The sequence below is a fragment of the Microtus oregoni genome, unplaced genomic scaffold (assembly GCF_018167655.1).
Source record: "Microtus oregoni isolate MIOR12 unplaced genomic scaffold, Mior012 000002F_ref0000024, whole genome shotgun sequence".
Lineage (NCBI taxonomy): Eukaryota > Metazoa > Chordata > Mammalia > Rodentia > Cricetidae > Microtus > Microtus oregoni.
The window spans coordinates 77119122-77138892 of NW_024543061.1; the positions used below are offsets into that span (position 1 = coordinate 77119122).

A 19771-nucleotide genomic window follows, 5' to 3' on the forward strand; every position below is an offset into this window, starting at 1 on the left:
GTAGGGTATTTCCCACTTTCTCTTCTATCAGGTTCAGTGTGTTCGGACTGATATTGAGGTCTTTAATCCATTTGGACTTGAGTTTTGTGCACAGTGAGAGATATGGGTCTATTTTCATTCTTCTACAGGTTGACATCCAGTTGTGCCAGCACCATTTGTTGAAGATGCTTTCTTTCTTCCATTGTATACTTTTAGCTCCTTTATCGAAAATGAGGTGTTCATAGGTTTGTGGGATAAAATCCGGGTCTTCTATACGATTCCATTGGTTGACTTCTCTGTTTTTATGCCAGTACCACACTGTTTTCATTACTGTAGCTCTGTAATAGAGTTTGAAGTCAGGGATGGTAATGCCTCCAGAAGATCCTTTATTCTTCTAAAGGAGAACATTTAACTGGGGCGGCTCACAGTTTCAGAGCTTTAGTCCATTATCATCACGGCAGGGAGCATAGCAGCATGCAGGCAGACACGGTGCTGGAGAAGGAGCTGAGAGTGCTATCTCTTGATATGCAGGCAGCAGAAGGAGACTGTGTCACACTGACCACACTTGAGTTTGGTCACACACTGTGGTCACACCACAGTGACACACGTCTTCCAATAAGGCCACTCCTAATGGTGCCCCTCACTGTGGGCCAAGCATTCCCACACGTGAATTTATGGGGGCCATTCTCGTTCAAGCCACCACAGTCATTAGGAGACTTTATTTTCTAGTATTGTTACAGTTCTGAAATGTATTTAAACCACCAAAATGTAAACCATGGGAAGACTCTGAACTAATTCACCATCTTATTTTGGTATGTGATCAGTTTCAATGCTATTGAGACTTTTTTTTAGTATATTTTTGCTACTCAATTGTCACATCTCAGGGTGGATGAACTCATTTTAAGTGCTCAGTAGCCCTAGATGGTGAGTGGTCCCATTGTCTGAGACAAAGGCGGTCCTCACAGGGAAGGGCCAGGAAGTGGCAGCCATGAGCTGGCCTTGAGAAGGTCTTTGACCATAGTTCTGTCTTTCTTTGTCTTCTCATTTCTCCCTATGAACTCACCTTTTCCTCCATTTTTAAATTTGTATTTTAAAAACTTTAAATAGTCCACATAGGGGGAATGTCCAGACACAGGGAGACCTGCTGCGTTTTGAGGGGTCTGTTTTTGTCACAGACTTTCTCCTTCCACAGCAGCCTTATTCAGAAGGGGACAAAGACAGTGAGACCCTAGAATGGCAGCGTTTGTCTGGAACTCCGACATTTGCATTTGGAAACTCGTTATAGATCTTTAACATACTTTCTGGACAACTAACAATACCAGAGACTGTGTGCAGCAAAGGCAAAGTCTGAGAGACAGCTGGTGTTTGCCATCGCAAGTAAAAGCTTTACTTTTTTAGAATTTGTAAAACAACACAAGTCAGTGCTGTTTGCGTGATTACGCAGATGACATCCATTCTTAGGAGTTACTTGTTTTGGTTACTTACTCATTTCCAGTGTTGTTACAGTCCTGAAATTTATTTTGAACAAAGCAACATTTTAAATTAAAAGACACTTCCAGCTTATAAAGCTATTATTTAAAGCCCCCACCCTCACCCAAAATGGCTATGACATCAGAGAAGGCCTTCTCCTCTGGATGTTCCTGCCTCTGACTCCTGAATGCTGGGCTGTAGGTGTGTGCCAGCATTTCTGGCTTTATGTGGTGCTGGGGACCAAACCATGCTAGGCAGTCACCCTACCAATTGAGCCACACCCCCAGCCAGACTGTTGTTGATATTAATATTCTTTGAATGGTTAGTGTTGCTGTCCAGATAACCTTCTACAACATTCCTGCCTTTTATCAAGGATGATGCAGTCAGGGTCTTCACCCCACTGCCCATCTTGAATCACACTCCCTTGCTTTATTCTAAGTGGCCTCGCCTTTATTTTTATTTAGTGTAGACCAACTGCAAGGAGTGTGGGTACTATGGGCATACCCTTGGTGTATTAGAGGCATTTTTAAAACCGTGACATAGTGGTTGCTTTCCGAATGCCATTCTATTTGAATATTCCTTACTACTTACTGTGTTGCCTCATTCCTGTGATGGACTAGGCACAGTGAGAAGCATTACCACTGCTGTGTATTCAGGGAGAAAGAATGAACTAGAGAGAAAAGATTCTCCTCCTTCTACCCTTTCTCCTGATGTGGGAGTGTCATATATCAATCTGTTGATTTCATTGGTTAATTAATAAAGAAACTGCTTGGCCTGATAGGTTAGAACATAGGTGGGTGGAGTAAACAGAACAGAATGCTGGGAAGAAGGGAAGTTAGGCAATCATCATGCCTCTCCTCTCTGGCTCAGACGCCATGCCTCTCCTCTCCAGGCCAGATGCGATGAAGCTGCAGCCCAAGATGGACGTACACTAGAATCTTCCCGAAATGGGTTAATCAAGGTATGAGAGTTAGCCAGTAAGAGGATAGAGCTAATGGGCCAAGCAGTGTTTAAAAGAATACAATTTGTGTGTTGTTGTTTTGGGTGTAAAGCTAACCATGTGGGAGCCGGGCAGAACGAAAAACAGGCCTGCCCACAGCTCCTTCTACATTCTCCCCCCCCTTTTCCTCCCCTTTCTCCTCCCTCCTCCTTGTCCTCCCCTTCCTCCTCCTCCCTGTCCTCTCCTTGCTCCCCCTTCTCCTCCTCCTCTATCTCCTTTGCTTTCTATCGCTGTCCCTTTGCCTCCATGTCTTTCTCTGTTTCTCTCTCTTTTAAAGCATCCCCTTTTCTCTCATAAGAGGATATATGAATCATTTACCCACATCTTTGTGGAGCAGCTGTTCTTAGATGAAGACGAGCATCCCCTCGCTGCTTCCAGCTTCCTTCTTTAGACGTTCTTCTACCATGAACCTGGATCTTCATATCTTCCCCGAAATTATTTTTAAGCTCCTATGGAACAAAAGAGTCTAATAGGTTTTAATCTGGTGCCTTATATTTTTATACATTCTGTTTATTTTTAAAAAGTATCTCATTGCAGATTGTAAGCATACATTAGTGTTAGAATCACCATACAAAACTTTCCCACTACCTCTAATGGGTAATTTCTCAGAGAGTAATAGAAAACACGGGGCTAATGAACAATGTGCTTGGGAGCTCTTATTCTAGGGTCCGTGCGACTTCCACTCAGGGACAAGCTTTCTCCGACAGCAGCCGAGTTTAAATTCTATTTTTCATTAGTAAAGCATACAATGTTAATAACAGCTTCCATTGTGTTGTCCTTTTGTGCATTGGAACACATTTTCCACAGTCACCAAGGCTTTCAGATCTTACTAGAAACTGCCTGTATCATAAATAAGATTTGTTCAGGAAATAAAAATGTATGTTTTTCCATTGTTAGTTATACTTTAAAATATAATCACATCTGAAGCTTATTATGCAGCAATAGCCCTAAGATATTATTTTTGTAAATGTACTACTTTGGTCTTAATACTAGTTTTTAATCTCTTCTTGTTTCTATGAAGTCTGAATGAGATTTTGAAAATTGAATAATAATTTGATCCGTTAATCTTTTGAAGCTAGTAATTTTATTTTCCTCTCTTTGCAGTCTCTGAGGCTCGCAAATGAATAGGGCTTCATTACTGCAGTCTGCATTTAATAACCATTATCCATTATCTTGTAATTAAGACTCCCTGTAACGAATCATGAGGACAATGCAAAAATACATAGTACATTTCTTTAATGAACTGGAAAATGTTCGTCTTGTTCTATTTAGTAATGAGTTGCTGAGTAGTCATTAAACCCACTGGAGAATAGAGTTAGATGGATTTTGAAGACTGTCTTGAGTTTGTGGTTAATCTATTAGAATTAAAATTTCATCTTCTATTTTTATCAACAGCTGATTAGAAGTCATTCTGTTTGACCAAATTGATTAGAAGACCATATACAAGGGCAGCTGTTGTTTAATGAAAGTTTTTAATGAAACTGTACCATGGAGACTTGTAATTACAGGCCACAGAGAAGCTTTGAGTAGCCTTAGACCACAAAAAAAGAATTGTGCTAAAGGTGCCAAATTAGGAAAATAAGAGCTACAGTTTTATGTAAAGCAGCACATTTATTATTAATTTTAATTCCAACTACTCACAGTTAGTGCTGGTCTGTTTATTGTGGTCCTTCTGACTTTCTCAGGCCTTTTCTCACCTAATTTAGTCATTAGCTCATTCCATCAAATGTGTGGACCGGTTGTACGGCTTGCTTCTGCTGCTGATGAGCTATTTTCTCATTAAGGTTTTATCCCCTAAGCTGAGCACACCAAGGTAGGGTTGGCTACGGCCGGGTTTACATGTGTTAAGGTAGGGTTGACCGTGGCCAGATTCACATGTGTGAAGGTAGGGTTGGCTGTGGCCGGGTTCACGTGTGTGAAGGTAGGGTTGGCTGTGGCTATGTTCACATGGTGTTAAAGGTGGGATTGGCTGTGGCCAATGAGTTCACATGTGTTAAGGTAGGGTTGACCGTGGCCAGATTCACATGTGTTGAGGTAGGGTTTGCTATGGCCAATGAGTTCACATGTGTTAAGGTAGGGTTGACCGTGGCCAGATTCACATGTGTGAAGGTAGGGTTGGCTGTGTCCGGGTACACACGTGTTAAGGTAGGGTTGACTGTGTCCGGGTACACACGTGTTAAGGTAGGGTTGACTGTGGTTGCGTTCACACGCATTAAGGTAGGGTTGATTGTGACCAGGTTCACACGTGTTAAGGTAGGGTTGGCAAGGCCAGGTTCATACATGCAGCGGTAGGCTTGACTGTGGATGGGTTCACACGTGTTAAGGTAGGGTTGGCTGTGACCAGGTTCACACACCCTCTGAGGTAGGGTTAGCTGTGGCTGGGTTCATAAGTGCTCTGAAGAGAGGTGACAGTTCTCTGTGCTTTTGGTGATTCTGAAAGCAGCATATATTTCTGAGGTAATTTTTGTTTTAGTAAAGGGCAGGGAAAGTAATAGTAAAATGAGAAATAAGATAAAAGTGTGGCTCCCTAGTCCCACCAGAGAGTCCAGTGGTAAAGCACAGATGTAATACATTTTCTAAACTATTCTGTGATATCAAATCTTATTTTTTTAAATTTAATGAAAGTCAGTATCTTAAATGCCTGAACTATATGATTCTCAGTTGTTCTTCCTGACACACAAAACAGACTGCAAACGTAGCATCTACAAACTGGAATCATGTGGTCAGACCTCATGGGGCCCCAAGGACAGAAGCCAGATGTTTGTGGGTCCAAAACTCTCCATAGTTTTTAATGTAAGAAATGTTAACAGTAGCTTTGATGGAACCGGGGCATCCCATATGCTAGGTAAAGACTCCAGCCCTGAGTCATCCCCAGACCAATAGCAGCATCCCTAAAGTAGATGTTTATATAATCACTGTGTCCCCTAACGACTTACTTAAGTAGAGGGTATGTCTTATCTTTTGTGCGTTTGATGTTTCTGTTTGATGCCCAGGTTCTCCCCGTGTACCTTCTCATCTTTCGATTTTATCTATCTTTTGGGATCTGTAACAAATTGCACCCCGACATTCATCTAGTTAAGTGGGTCAATTTGAACTCTGCAGTTCTTTCTTGGCATCATCATATTTATTGGGAATACATCTACAATATTTCTTTACATATACCTTAGGTATTGATGTGGGATGCCCCTCTATATGCTGAATATGTTTTATTACCATTGGTTAATAAAGAAGCTGATTTGCCCGTTGGCCAGGCAGAATAGAGCCAGGCAGGAAATCCAACCAAATTGAAGGGAAAAATTAGGTGGAGTCAGGGAGATACCAGCCAACTGCTGGAAAAGCAAAATGTAAGGTAACAAGCTATAAGCCTTGTGGTAAAATATAGAATAATAGAAATAGGTTAATTTAAGTTGTAAGAGCCAGTTAATAATAAGCCTGAGTTAATAAGCCAAACAGTTTGTAATTAATATTGAGCCTCAGGGTGGTTATTCAGGAACGGCGGGTGGGAGAGAAACTTCCAGTTACAATGTATATTCTGATTTCAGTTAATATCTGATTTCTAGGAAGAACTTGGCTTGATGCTTAATACTTTGAGGTCTTACTTTGCCATTTGAGCATGACAATAGGGTGGTGGACGCTTCCCAGACAAAGAGAAAGAGTGGTTAGGAAAGACAGAACCTCTACAAATTTGAGAAGAATTTCTCGTTATAATACTTGTATAATTCCAGTACCAGAGAGAGAGAATAGAGAAAGAGAGAAACTGTACAGAGGGAGTACAATGGCCACACATGTCCCAATCCAGGGCAAGCTATGGATCTAAGGAAGTCAGGAATGCCAAGGAAGATTGAAAAGACAGTTGTTCCTAGTTGTAGCATATGCAAATAGGAGAAAGCCAAAGACAAACAGGACATCCTGCAAAAAATAAAGCCAGAAAAAGAAAACACATTACCGCCCTAGGACAAACAAGGGAAATGACGCAGTCAACCGCCCCTGAGAAAGCAGGTCAGCAGTGAGAGGAGAGACTGTAGCGTGAGCTTGTCCTTCTCCACAACCAAAGCTGATGGAGGCAGTGCTAGAGATCCTGCCCCAGGGGAAATGTTTAAAGAAGGCCTTTAGCGGGAGAGATTGTAAGCTCTGAGTGAGTGACAGCAGGACTTTGACAGACAGAAGAAACAATCTAGGAGCCATCCTTAAAAAGGTTAAGGCCCTGGCAGCACCCACATAGTAGTGTAGTGTTACTTGAAGATGGACTGAGATGAACTGAAAAAAAAATATGTATTAAAAACTCCAGGGAAGTGTGTAGTAGTATGTGAGAGAAGTATAATTGCTATACTCAGAGGAGATAAACTGGAAACATGCAGAATTCTCAAATAAGTCAGAGAAGACCCCAAGGGCTGTGAAAATGAACAACAGATGCAGCAGGTGGAAGAGGAATAAATGTGGTAGATATTAGTCCCATAGAATCAATAATCACTTTCAGTGTTAATGGTCTAAATATACCAATTAAGAGTCTTAAAGAAGAACCCATCAAGCCCCTACTGAATGTTTATAAGAAATCCACTCAAAGGTGTAGTGATATTCATTTGTATTTTAATAAATAAAGCTTGCCTGAAGATCAGAGAGTAAAACAGCCCGAAGGTCAGCCTGACAGGCTAGGCAGTGGTGGCACACACCTTTAATTTCAGTAACCACACTAGTTTGCCATAGAAACTGGGCGGTAGTGGTGCACGTCTTTAATCCCAGTCCTAGAGAGGATTTTAAAACGGGAGGAGACAGCGCTCTCTCTCATCCTGAAAATTCCTGGAGGCAGAGTCACCATTTTGGATTGAGGTAGAGGTAAGAGCTAGTGGCTGTCTTGCTTTTCTGACCTTCAGGCTGAATCCCAGGTTCTGTCTCTGGGTTTTTATTAATTGTGCTACACAAAGGTTAAAAGTAAAGGGTTGGAGAAAAACACCCCATGCTAACTCATATGAGTAGCTATATTAATTCCACACAAAACAGACTTCGGTAGCATCGTGAAGGCTTAAAGAAAAGGCATTGCATACAGCAAATAGACTATTACTTCAACAAGGCATGAGAGTCCTTAATAAATCTGTACTTAGGGTGAGACGGTTCAGGTAATAAGAGGTTGACTCAAGCCAATTCCAAGAACCTGCATGGTGGAAAGAGAGAACCACTTCCAACAAGTTCTCCTCTGACTGCCATACGTGAACTCTGGCATATGGCACACACACACACACACACACACACACACACACACACACGCGCGCGCGTGCACGCACACACACACTCCCAGCTGGTTTGTAGACTCAGAAGAGAAGGCACCTGGTGATTTCCTTGGATGTGTCGTTTCCGCGGTGTTAATGCCTGATACAGGAGTACGTGCTACTTTTCTCTTCGCTGTCACCAAACGCCAGCAAAACAACTAAGAAAGAAAGGATTTCTTTCAACTCATGGTTTGAAGCTCAACAATCCATTGTGCTGGGGAAGGCGTGACAGGAATCTCCTCAGTTCTGGCGGCGGAAGCATTTGGCTGGGACTCCTCACACCTCACATCTTGGTGAACAGAAAGCAGAGACAAGACAGGAAGCAGTGACCCCAAGTTTTGCTCGCAGTGACCATCTTCCCCCAGTGAAGCTCAGCCCAGCCCTGTCTCCTTATAAAACTCTGCAATCTTCCAAGACAGGGCCCCCAACCTAGGCCAAGCACTCACCATTCCGCTCCTGGTTCCATAGGCTCCTGGCCGTCTTCTGATTGTCTCAGGGCAAATCTCCTTCACAGACAGTTTTAATTGCTGTCGCCTTGTTTGCCACTGTCCTCAGTTTTATTTTTTTATTTATTAAAAATTTTATTAAAAATTTCTACCTCCTCCCCTTCTCCCATTTCCCTCTCCCTCCCCCTACTCTCCCCCTCCCTCTCCAGTCCAAGGAGCAGTCAGGGTTCCTTGCCCTGTGGGAAGTCCAAGGTCCTCCCCACTCCATCCAGGTCTAGGAAGGTGAGCACCCAAACAGCCTAGGCTCCCACAAAGCCAGTCCATGCAGTAGGATCAAAACCCAGTGCCATTGTTCTTGGCTTCTCAATCAGCCCTCATTGACCGCCACATTCAGAGAGTCCAGTTTGATCACATGCTCCATCAGTCCCAGTCCAGCTGGCCTTGGTGATCTCCCATTAGATCAGCCCCACCATCTCAGTGGGTGGGCGTACCCCTCGCGGTCCTGACTTCCTTGCTCATGTTCTCCCTCCTTCCACTCCTCATTTGGACCTTGGGAGCTCAGTCCAGTGCTCCAATGTGGGTCTCTGTCTCTATCTCCATCCATCGCCAGATGAAGGTTCTATGGTGACATGCAAGGTATTTATCAGTTTGGCTATACAATAGGGCCATTTCAGGTTCCCTCTCCTCAGCTGTCCAAAGAACTAGCTGGGGACATCTCCTTGGACACCTGGGAACCCCTCTACAGTCAAGTCTCTTGCCAACCCTAAAATGGCTCCCTTAATTAAGATATATACTTCCCTGCTCCCATATCCACCCTTCCTTTATCCTAACCATCCCATTCCCCCAAGCTTTCCCCATCCTCCCCTTCTCACTTTTCTCTCCTCATCTCCCCTTACCCCCACCCCACCCCCACCCCCGAGCTCCCAATATTTGCCAGGCAATCTTGTCTACTTCCATTATCCAGGAGGATAACTATATGTTTTTCTTTGGGATCACCTTATTATTTAGCTTCTCTAGGATCACTGAACTGAACAGAGAATTCTCAACAGAAGTTCAAATGGCCAAATGACACTTAAGGTCCTGGTAAACCTCCTTAGCTATCAGGGAAATGCAAATCAAAAGAACTTTGAGATACCATCTTACACATGTCAGAATGGCTAAAATCAAAAACATCAATGGTAGCCTTTGCTGGAGAGGATGTGGTGTAAGGGGAACACTCATCCATTGCTGGTGGGAATGCAAATTTGTGCAACCACTTTGGAAATCAGTGTGGCGGTTTCTCAGGAAATTCGGGATCAACCTACCCCAGGATCTAGTAATACCACTCTTGGGAATATACCCAAGAGATGCCCTATCATACTACAAAAGCATTTATTCAACTATGTTCATAGCAGCATTATTTGTAATAGCCAGAACCTGGAAACAACCTAGATGCCCCTCAATGGAAGAATGGATAAAGAAAGTGTGGAACATATATGCACTAGAGTACTACTCAGTGGTAAAAAATGATGACATCTTGAATTTTGCATGCAAATGGATAGAAATAGAAAATACTATCCTGAGTGAGGTAACCCAGACCCAAAAAGGTGAATATGGTATGCACTCACTCATAACTGGATTCTAGCCATAAATAAAGGACGTTGAGCCTATGATTCGTGTCCTCAGTTTTAAACAGACCCAAGCTCTTTCTTGCCAAACCTTTTCTTTCCTCCATACTTCCTTCGCGTTCTCACTGTAAATCTGAGCGAACCCAGTGAACATCAGCCATGCGCTCCACATGTTAGACTGTCTCAAAATTTCTTCCACCCAAAACATCAGGCAATTATTTTGGACTTCAGCCTTCCTTGGACTTTCAGGACACAATTCCCAAGAGCCTTTGCCATCCTGGGAACCCTCCTGAGCACGCTTTCCTGTGCCTTTCTCTCGGCATTCTGGTTTTCTGAGTTGCCTTCAGAATGGCTTATGTTTTCTGCTGCTGCTTGCAGTACTGCACGGCTTCTAAGGTCCAGCCCCAAACTCTTCCACAGAGGCCCTACCTAAGGCCTCTGCTTCATGTGATTTTGTATAATCCTTGAGGGATTTAGGTGTTTTCACACAGATTTTCCCTTTTGATTCTGTGAAGCACCTAGGGTTTATAAGATGCTTTCTAGGAAGGTGGAAGATTGAATTCGCGTGGCTACCATGGGAGTTGGAACTGGATACCAGGCCTACTGCCAACGCTTCATGTTGTTTCTCTAGGGTCACCGTGACTTCAAAGGCAAGGGTGTGCATTTGCTATGTCTTCACGGCGTGGGAAATAAAGGTGTATCTACCTGAGCCTTTCGGTGCACAGAATAGTCGTGGAAATATCTTTTCAAACTGACCCTATAAGGGAAAATTTAGGTGGTTTCTGTCTTCATGTTCGGTCCCACATTTCTGTGATAGACTCTGAGAGACTCAAATTAATTTTAAGAATTACTCCACAGACTCCTTGATGGCAGCTGTGAACTTGTCCCTAATGCACCTGAGAACCTTGTGTATGTTTATTAAATCTGAGTCAGTTGGTCTGTTGTGGGAACACACAACATGGACTTCTTTCATCCAAAATGCAATTCCTTCAAACCGATAAATAAAATCAGAACATATTGATAGGGTGAACATGGGATGTTTCAGTAGATATATTCCTTGGGTAATATTCAAACCTCTGTGAATATCGGTTTTCAGTCCTTTGTCCTGTCTTCGTGAAAGAAGCATTCAGATCTCACACTCCATTTTAGAGCCATGGGTATATGATGTGGCATGCAGTGTCATGATCGGTTCCACCTCCCTTAAAACTAGACTTCAGAAGTTTCTTCTCTAGCAGTGTCTGTGGTCCCACACTGTGCGTGGATGTGGGGAAGGGAGGGGGGTCAGGTTTCGAGCACTGCTGGGCTAGGTACCACCTGAAGGAAGGCCTCTCTGTTTTGGATGATGGTGTGTGATCCCAGATAAGTGGGGCTATTCTAAAAGGCAAGCTAAGGTAGACTGCCTTAGCTGAAATCACATGGACAGGAGAGAGAGAGAGAGAGAGAGAGAGAGAGGGAGAGAGAGGGAGAGAGAGGAGGCTGTGTCATGTGACTTCAAGAAAGCTACATAACTTTTCTGTGCCTCAGTGTCCTCTTTGAGGATAGTCAGCACTTGGTACCAGCGGTAAGAATCACCTGTGTTGACACCCGTGTAGCACCTAGGATCGAGTCCCTCCCTACCTCTGTTCTAATAATCTACATAAACAGACTTAAGATGCAAAAGCAGGAAGCTGTTGAAAACACTCGCAGACTGTCATGAAAGCCTCATCTGGTTGGGTGGCCTGTACTTTATCAACGCAACAGAAATCAGCTTGTGACCATCCTGGGGCTGTTACAGCTGTGCAGTGTGCTTTCCACTCAGTGGGGGGTGGGGGAGGGGCAGGGTGAGGAGTAGGTACTCCACACTTCTGTGGGAAGTGTCAAGATTCATGGTAGTGAGCACAGGGCATAAAATTGTTTTTATTCATCTCAGTTATGCATTAAGCAAACCAACTTGATTTTAATTGGCTGTGAAATATAGAGAGAAAGAGTACCAGAGTCTATGAGAATCCATCGAGTGGCTAATTTAATTTATTTGATGGTGAAGAAAGATAAAACCCTTAATCGATTTTTTTCTTTTTCATTTTATACATGTGTGATGTGTTCTGATTACCTTCCCCCACCCTTCCTTATAGCCCACCCTCCCTTCCACTCCCTCTTCTTAGCACCCCCACCAGCCATCTGTACTTCCTTAAGAGCCCCTTTCATACATTTGTTTCTTTGTGTTTCGTTTAGTAACCCACAGATTTTAATCAAGGCCATGCAACTATGGGTTCGGAACTGTCCCTTAGAGCCTGATGGGCTTCGCCATGGGCATTCAACCCCAAACACAATGACTGTTTCTCCCCAGAACCCGCCAGCAGCAAGAAGTTCATCAGGGAGGGCAGAGCCCCATCCATGACTGATGAACGATGGGCTCAGTCTTGTGCAGGCGCGGTAGTGACAACCTGTGCTGCTGTGGGACATGATTGCAATGGCTGGGCTGTGCCCAGAAGAAGGCAATTTGCAACACGTCTCCCCTTCTTCTGGTTCTTATTTAGAAACAGAAGACTTTTAATGGTAGATTTTCATTTGAGTTTTTTCGCATAATTACCAAAAAGTGAAGTCGAGTCGTCCCTGGGGAGATGTGGGGGGTGGGAGGGGGAGGCAGCATTGCACACAATTCACTTCTTTCAATGGCTTAAGTGTAAAAGTAAGTTTTTAATTAACCTGGGATTTTTCTTTGCTTCTGTTTTAGGGTCAGATTTTATTAAGACTTCTACTGGAAAAGAAACGGTAAATGCCACCTTCCCGGTAGCCATCGTAATGTTACGGGCCATTAGAGATTTCTTCTGGAAGACTGGAAAGAAGGTACGTTACTGCCAGCAAATCTTCCCTCAAAGTGAAGAGGAGACTATTTATAACTCTCCTCACTGCCCGCACACACGATAACGTCTCCCTATGCAGAAGGTGTGAATGAGTCGCCTTTATTAAGATAAATGTTTAATTTACTTTCATTACAGAAGAACACCTCGCTGGGGGAACGTATGCGGTTAGCAGAGCTAGCGTGAGTGTGGAGCGTGTGTGTGATCAAGATGTAAACTCTCTGTGTCCTTTTATTAACCGAAGACAATTTGATCACTGACAAGAGATTCCTAAATGGGTTCTTTAAGAAACTAATTGTGCAGCGACACAGAGGTGTTTCTGGCAAGGCGTTGGCCGTTGAAAACAGGTTAATGTAGAAATTTAACTTCCTTGCGGAAGGGCAGAGAATCGCGGAGTAACATTTATTGAATGATGAGCTGTGGTGGCGATATGAAAAGTAGGCAGTATAATGGAAAATAATCTTTTCCTGTCATTATTGAAGGACACACATAAATTGGTTTTTCTGTTGGGAAACCCCCGGTCCAGAAAAACTTATTACTTTTAATAATATGAGGTGAAGAGAAAATTCTCGAGGAGATGAACTTATTAAACAGAATAATGAAATACCGTGAAACAGCAGGGAAGTGGTAGCTTTCCGTCCTATAGCTCTTGAATTAAATATCCATTTTTCTTTTTTTTTTGCGTTTTATGGCAGTTGGATGTGCTGTTTGGGAGAGTGTTTAGCTGAGGAGGATATATGGTAGCTTTTGTCAGCTTTTCGAAGAATAGCATAGAATTCTTAGAAACATACAAAGTTAAAAGGAAAAATGCATATAAAGTGTTTCTTAAAAACTGGATTTGGATTTTCCACTTCAAGTTGCTTGTCTAACCACAAATTAGCTAAGAAGGATTTTTTGTTTTGCATAGTTGGAAAGGTGTGTGTGTGAGTGTGTGTGAAAGTGCGTGTGTGTATGTGTGTGTGAGTGTGTGTGTGTGTGAGAGTGAGTGTGTGTGTGTGTGTGTGAGTGTGTGTGTGAGTGTGTGTGAGTGTGTGTGTGTGAGAGTGTATGAACATGTGAGAGTGTAAGTGTGTGCATGTGTGTGTGTGATGTGTGTCTGAGAGAGTGTGTGTGTGGTGTGTGTGTGAGTGTGTGTGAGTGTGTGTGTGAGAGTGTGAGAGTGTGTGTGTGTGAACATGTGAGAATGTAAGTGTGTGCATGTGAGAATGTGTGTGATGTGTGTCTGAGAGAGTGTGTGTGTGTGGGTGTGTGAGTGTGTGTATATGTGTGAGTGTGTGTGAGTGTGTAGTGTGTTCAATATAATGAGACTTCTTTCTCTTCCTGAGGGGCATCTTTTAAAACCAGTATCTTGATTTCTGCCCTTTGGAACCTCCCTTATAAAGACCATTGATGCTTTGCCTGGAGGGTGGAATGTCTTTATGAGTGACTGTAGCTTAGATTTATCTTGGGATCAGAGACTTACCTGGAATGTGCTTCTTGCAAGAGGAAATAATCTCCCAGCATTTCTCTGAGTAAGTTCACAGTGTTGAGTACAGATAGGAAGAATATACATTGTTGCCTTCAAATGATGCCGATCCACCATGAATGTCTCCTGCTTGATGGGCTTTCTGCATGGATACAAAAACGACAATTTAAAAACACTTCTTATCAAAGAAAAGTTGTGTAAGGAGAAACTCATCTTTTTCTTTCAGTTGTCGTTGTCACCACTAGTTAGGCCATGGGACTCATGCCTAAAGTCATTTACCAAGCCGACTGTGCTGCGTCCCAGAAGGTTTTGGTAAGGAATTGGCCTGAGGTCATCAAAATCAGATACTCAGTTTGCCATGCATGTGGGAGATTCCCTTGGCATCCGTGTTTTATGAGCTCCGCTGTTAGGGGTAAAGCATGCTGTTGGGGACCAAGGAAATAATAGTTCTTGGGTGGATGATCTTGGGCCGTGCTAGCCTGTGTTGTTCTTGGGTGTAGACATGAACGTGTCCCTTCCTAAGACAACTCTCGGACAGCGAGAAACAGATCTCAAAGAAGATCCGCGCTCAGCGGCACAGGCTGGAGTTCCGCTTGTCTTTGTTCCCTCTCTTTATGGTTGTTCTTTTCCCCACTTAACAGCAGGTGCCCCACTTAGTGTTAAGCAGAAGCTGAGTGCAAGGCACACCTGTTTAATTTATCACATTTCATTTTCAGCAAAGAGAACCTGTGTGTATTTGTGTGTGTACCTGCAAGCCAGGCGCGGCCTGTCAGTTGCTGACAGCAAGCCCAGGAGGCCATAGACTGTGGTTCCTCCTTCACCGCTGTAAGCCATGCTATACAGTGCAAAAGCCCCCCTTCCCAGGCCCCACTTGGTACCACCCCTGAGAAGCCGCAGTTTAATGTATCATAACTGATTCCACTACAGATTTGTTTTCCATATTCTCTCCCTTAAAACGTATTAGCTTACACAAGAACTTCTTTTTGGAATGGAGTTGCTGACACTGAATTCTATTTGTAGAAAATCTTGGTGAGCTCTGACCGACATGCACGCTTCCTGTCAGCTCACTGCCGTCACTTGGGTTGTTTATTTGTCATTCCTCAACAGTGGCTAGTAGTAACATGCTCTTACTGAGCGAGCTGTCTCATGTATGACTAAGGCAGGGGACCCACTTAGGAGACCGTTCATGCGCTGCTCCGTGAGAGGACTGAGGGCAGAGAGGGGTTTGTTGTGGAATATCCTAGAGTGAGGAGGTAGGCTTGGCAGGAGCACGACCATGTCATGGCTGCAATGGCTAAGATGGCCGACAAGTAGCCACACAAGGGCAGTGGTCGGGTTCACAGTGGTGCAGCCCGCTTGCTCATAGGACCTTTCATCCATTTCTCTATTCTGCTCACAGTGCCTCCTGCTAGTGTGATCTATCTGAAAAGAGCTCTGAGGCCTTGGGCTACATACAGTGTGGTGTGGCAGCTTGTGTGTGTAGACTTGTCTACTCCTCCGGATAGTTCCATTCCTAAGACTAGTGAATCCAGGGAACCAGGAGGTTCTACTCATGGAACCTGTGCTTTTCCTAATGGATATCAGGCATTGTGTTGAAACAGTGTATATTGGCTGATTTGGAGTGTGTCTTTTTTTTTTCTTTTTGGATTTATTTGTGAGTGCATGTGTGCATGTGTGTGTGCCTATGTGTTTGTGTGCACTGTGTGTGTGCCTATGTGTTTGTGTGCACTGTGTGTGTGCCTATGTGTTTGTTTGCATGTGTGTGTGCCTATGTGTTTGTGTGCACTGTGTGTGTGCCTATGTGTTTGTGTGCACTATGTGTGTGTGCCTATGTGTTTGTGTGCACTGTGTGTGTGTGCCTATGTGTTTGTGTGCATTATGTGTGTGTGCCTGTGTGTTTGTGTGCACTGTGTGTGTGTGCCTATGTGTTTGTGTGCACTATGTGTGTGAGTTCCTGTAGAAGCGAGAAAAGGGCACCACAATCCCTGGAGGTAGAACCCTCAACATGAGTGCTGGGAACTGAACTCCAGTCCTCTGGGAAAGCATGGGTTCAAGGTGGCTCGCAGCCTCTCAGCCACGAATTGGCTGGTTTTTGGCCCTTCCTATAAACTTTTAAAAGCAGTATGACATTTTTCTCCTATGCTTACATTAATGATCTGCCTGCTTTGTAGAACTCTGTGTGCCTACAGCCTCAGAGAACAAGCCTGCAATTAAGTTGATTGAAGCCAGGGTCAGCTCTCCTTGCTGGACAGCTGCCAGCTTGATTAGGTTGACCTCGTGGCCACACTGATCCACTCTTTAGTACACCAGTGCCTTGCACCTCAAGATGAGGGCTCATTTGAAGCAGTGTAGACGGGATGGACACCTGTGGTGTAGTTTTTTGTTTGCTGACACTTTCCTTACAGATTTAGTCTAGATGGTGGAGGTTTACTCAGTGAGATGTGCCCTCATTCTTGTCCCTTTTGAAGCGACCGCCCAGTCCCCATTTCTGGTGGAAATGTTGTCTTGGAGTATAGTCAAGCAAGGCTCTACTGAAACAGGTACCTTTGCTGAAGTGAAGCAGACTAGGGAGGCTCAAGACTGGTCATTCACAGTGTCACTTTTGAAATCAGCCTGCTAACATGGCTACTCTTCTCTCTTCCCCTTAGGTAGGCTTTAAACCTGCAGGAGGCATCCGCACTGCGAAGGAGTCCCTAGCATGGCTCTCTCTTGTAAAGGAAGAGCTGGGGGACGAGTGGCTGACCCCTGACCTCTTCCGGATAGGGGCCAGTTCTCTGCTCTTAGACATTGAGAAGCAGGTGAGTGGGAAGCCCTTGGCCTTGTTGGGAGTGGAGACTGAGCCCATCAGAGCCAGGTCTCCGCCTCCTTCAAGCACACCCACACCTGCTGTAGATCAGGTGCAGCATCTGCTGGAAGACTCGCTGGTCAGCGCCAAGTGAGAGTATTGCAGTGCAGTGGGGTGATTACTAGTGTATGTGTACGGTTGCTTAGTTAGTAATTTATGATACTGGTTTTCTTCACAGATATACTACCACGTGACGGGACGATATCCAGCTTATTACGATCTTCCGATGTCTTAGGCCAGCAGCCAGCCCAGAAAAGCGTCTCGCAACAAGTTTAAAAAAAATGTCTTTTGCATAATTGCCAAGGTTATGTAATTTAAGAATACGTAACTGACTTTTCCCCATTAAAATCTTCCCTGAAATTAACTCAAAAATAAGAGAAACAAATCAATTGAATCTACATGTAGAACTCAGATCAAGTAAGGCTGAATGCTCTTAATTATTAGGAGGTCCACATTTATTAATTTTATGAAGGTTTTCTCTAAAAAACTCTGAGTAAAGTGTTCCTAATAGCCTATATTGCAGCAATTTCTGAGGAGAAAATGAAGTTAAATTTCCCTTGACTTGAGATTCTACGGCAGGCAACAGGGCTTGGCACAAAAGGTGCTTGCTACCAAACCTGACCACGGGTTCAGTTCTGAGTAACTGTTTGCGGGGAAGAGAGGGCAGGCTTCCGGAAGTTGTCTTCTGATGTCCACATATGCCCTGCCCCCCTACCACTGACACATAGTAAATAAGTCAAATGTAATAAAAATGAAAATGTGTCACTCAGTCTCCCTCTGCTGGGGGAGGGGGGCTCCTGGATGTCCACTTGAATTTTAGCGCTGAATGGAACTCTTTCATTGATTGTTTTGTAATGAGATCCTGATGTTGTTATAAGAAAATGTGAATACCACTGAATTTTTAAACATAAAAAACATAAAAAACATAAAAACATAAAAAAGTCTCTGCTTGTATATTTATTTTGTTTACTTTGTGGGGGGATAGGGCTTCTGGACTGGAGCTTTGAAAATGCTGGGGATACCACCCTGCCTGACTTGGCGATCGTTGTTTTTAGTATCCTTAAATTATTAAAAAGAAAAGAGAAGAACTGTCAGCATCTGCTTGTAACTCCAACACTGAGCATGAGTCTTACTGTGCAGTGAGTTACGGGCTCGTGTCCAAAACCCAGGCCGACTGCATCTGAGGAACCACACAAAGGCCGGTCTCTGCTTTCCGCACGTGCTCATGCACTGACCTGCACACACGTGTGCGTGTGCACACACACAGATGAATCCACGTTGGAGAAGTAGCCGTGGTATAGTGGTGGCGTGCTTGTGTAGCCTGTGAGAGAGGCCTGGGACTTCATACCTGGGACTACAAAAATAAAGAAATAATCAGTGAGCCGGGTGGGAGGCTGCCTGCTGAGTCTGCAGTCACTTCGGTGGGTCACCTTCAGGCAGCCAGGGACACACGAACAGGGCTGTGACTGTGACTGCCTTCACTCTTTGTGTGTTCCTTTGCTTGCTGACACCTCTACCATGAGAACTTTTAAAACCTGAACTTTTCAAAATGGTGCCTTTTCATCAAGAATCAACCAGTCCTTCTCTTTCTTCTCTCTCTCCCTCCCCCCCTCCTCTGAACACTCTCCTGTTAATTAGGAGCACTCCCCTGTTAATCCCCTGAGTCGGTCCTGGGCATTGTCTGGTCTGCAGACGTCTAGCCCAGCCTCTGCCTTTCTCACCTTGGGACTTTGGTCCAGTCTGTGTGCATCCTTCGACCTCCGTGTTGGCCTCTGTGAAATGAAGGGCTGAGGGCAGGTGATGTAACAGTGCTTTCAGACCCAAGATCCCATCACCCCAAGGATAATTAGAACAAATCCAAGAAAACGTTTTATGGCTGGAAAGAGAAAACACTTTGTACCGATCTAAATTAGAATTTGCCTCTCGGGAGTCAATTAAGCAATTCCCGCAAAGCCCTTCACTAACTGTAAAGGAAACAACTAAAATAAGAACAGAAAAGAAACCCTGCTTTCCCCAGTGCCATAGCAAAGTGCTGACTCCTGCCTTGTGCCTTAGCTCTGACTGCCGTACCCAACTTCATAACATGTTGGCCCTGGTGCTCACGAGCACAGTGGCTAGTCACCTCTGGAGAAGAAACATTACTGGGAAATAATGACACCCTATCACCTTCAAAGCCTTTCTAATGTCAGTTGGAGTTTCTGCTTTCCTCCCATTAAACCCAGCTGGTCATTTTAGTTGATCAAGTGAGCAGGCATCATTATCTTCAATTTTAATTTATATGAGGCATCCCCTGAAATGGACCTCCATGGACAGTTACAGATGTATGCAGGAGATTAAGACTGGTGAATCTCTCAAACCCATTAGGAGCTAGTGAGTGTGGCCTGATCCGAAGGTAAATAACGTTCTATTTTGAGGGATAATTTGTTCCAAGGACTTTGGGGTTCTTCATGAGGCATTCCTGGTCCTTCTTTCCTGAGTCTTTAGCTACATACTACACAGAGGACTCTAATGGCGACATCTTGTCTGATGGAAGGAGTCAACAAGTAACCATGTTTTACTCTAAGGAGATCTGAGTACTTCATAGCATTAGGGACAGATGTTTTACAAAGCAGGAAATGAATGGCCAGGTTCTGTGTAAGAAGATTCATTTAACAGGGAAGTCCTTCTTCCCCTCAAATGGTTACAGTGTGGCAATAAAGCGTGGTAGGCCCAAACCTGACTCTTAAAGCATGAAATAGGGACCTGAAGTGACTTCAGAGGATAGTCTAGTTCAACCCTGTCATTTTGTTCAGGGGAGCAGAAAAATCTCTTTCTTGAGGTTACATTCCAGCCAGAGCTGAAGCTGTGTGGGGGTG

The 19771-nt window shown here is 44.0% G+C and overlaps 1 protein-coding gene across 1 annotated transcript in view; it reads left to right on the plus strand.

Annotated features, from left to right (window-relative positions):
* The window catches only part of Dera (deoxyribose-phosphate aldolase), a 95046-nt gene extending 77221 nt beyond the window's left edge, over positions 1-17825 (plus strand). The window contains exons 7-9 of the mRNA XM_041639363.1: positions 12480-12592; positions 16720-16869; positions 17095-17825. Coding sequence (XP_041495297.1) covers positions 12480-12592; positions 16720-16869; positions 17095-17151 — 320 coding nt within the window. The 3' untranslated portion in view covers positions 17152-17825. The remainder of the gene's footprint in view (positions 1-12479; positions 12593-16719; positions 16870-17094) is intronic.
* The last annotated feature ends 1946 nt before the right edge of the window (positions 17826-19771 follow it).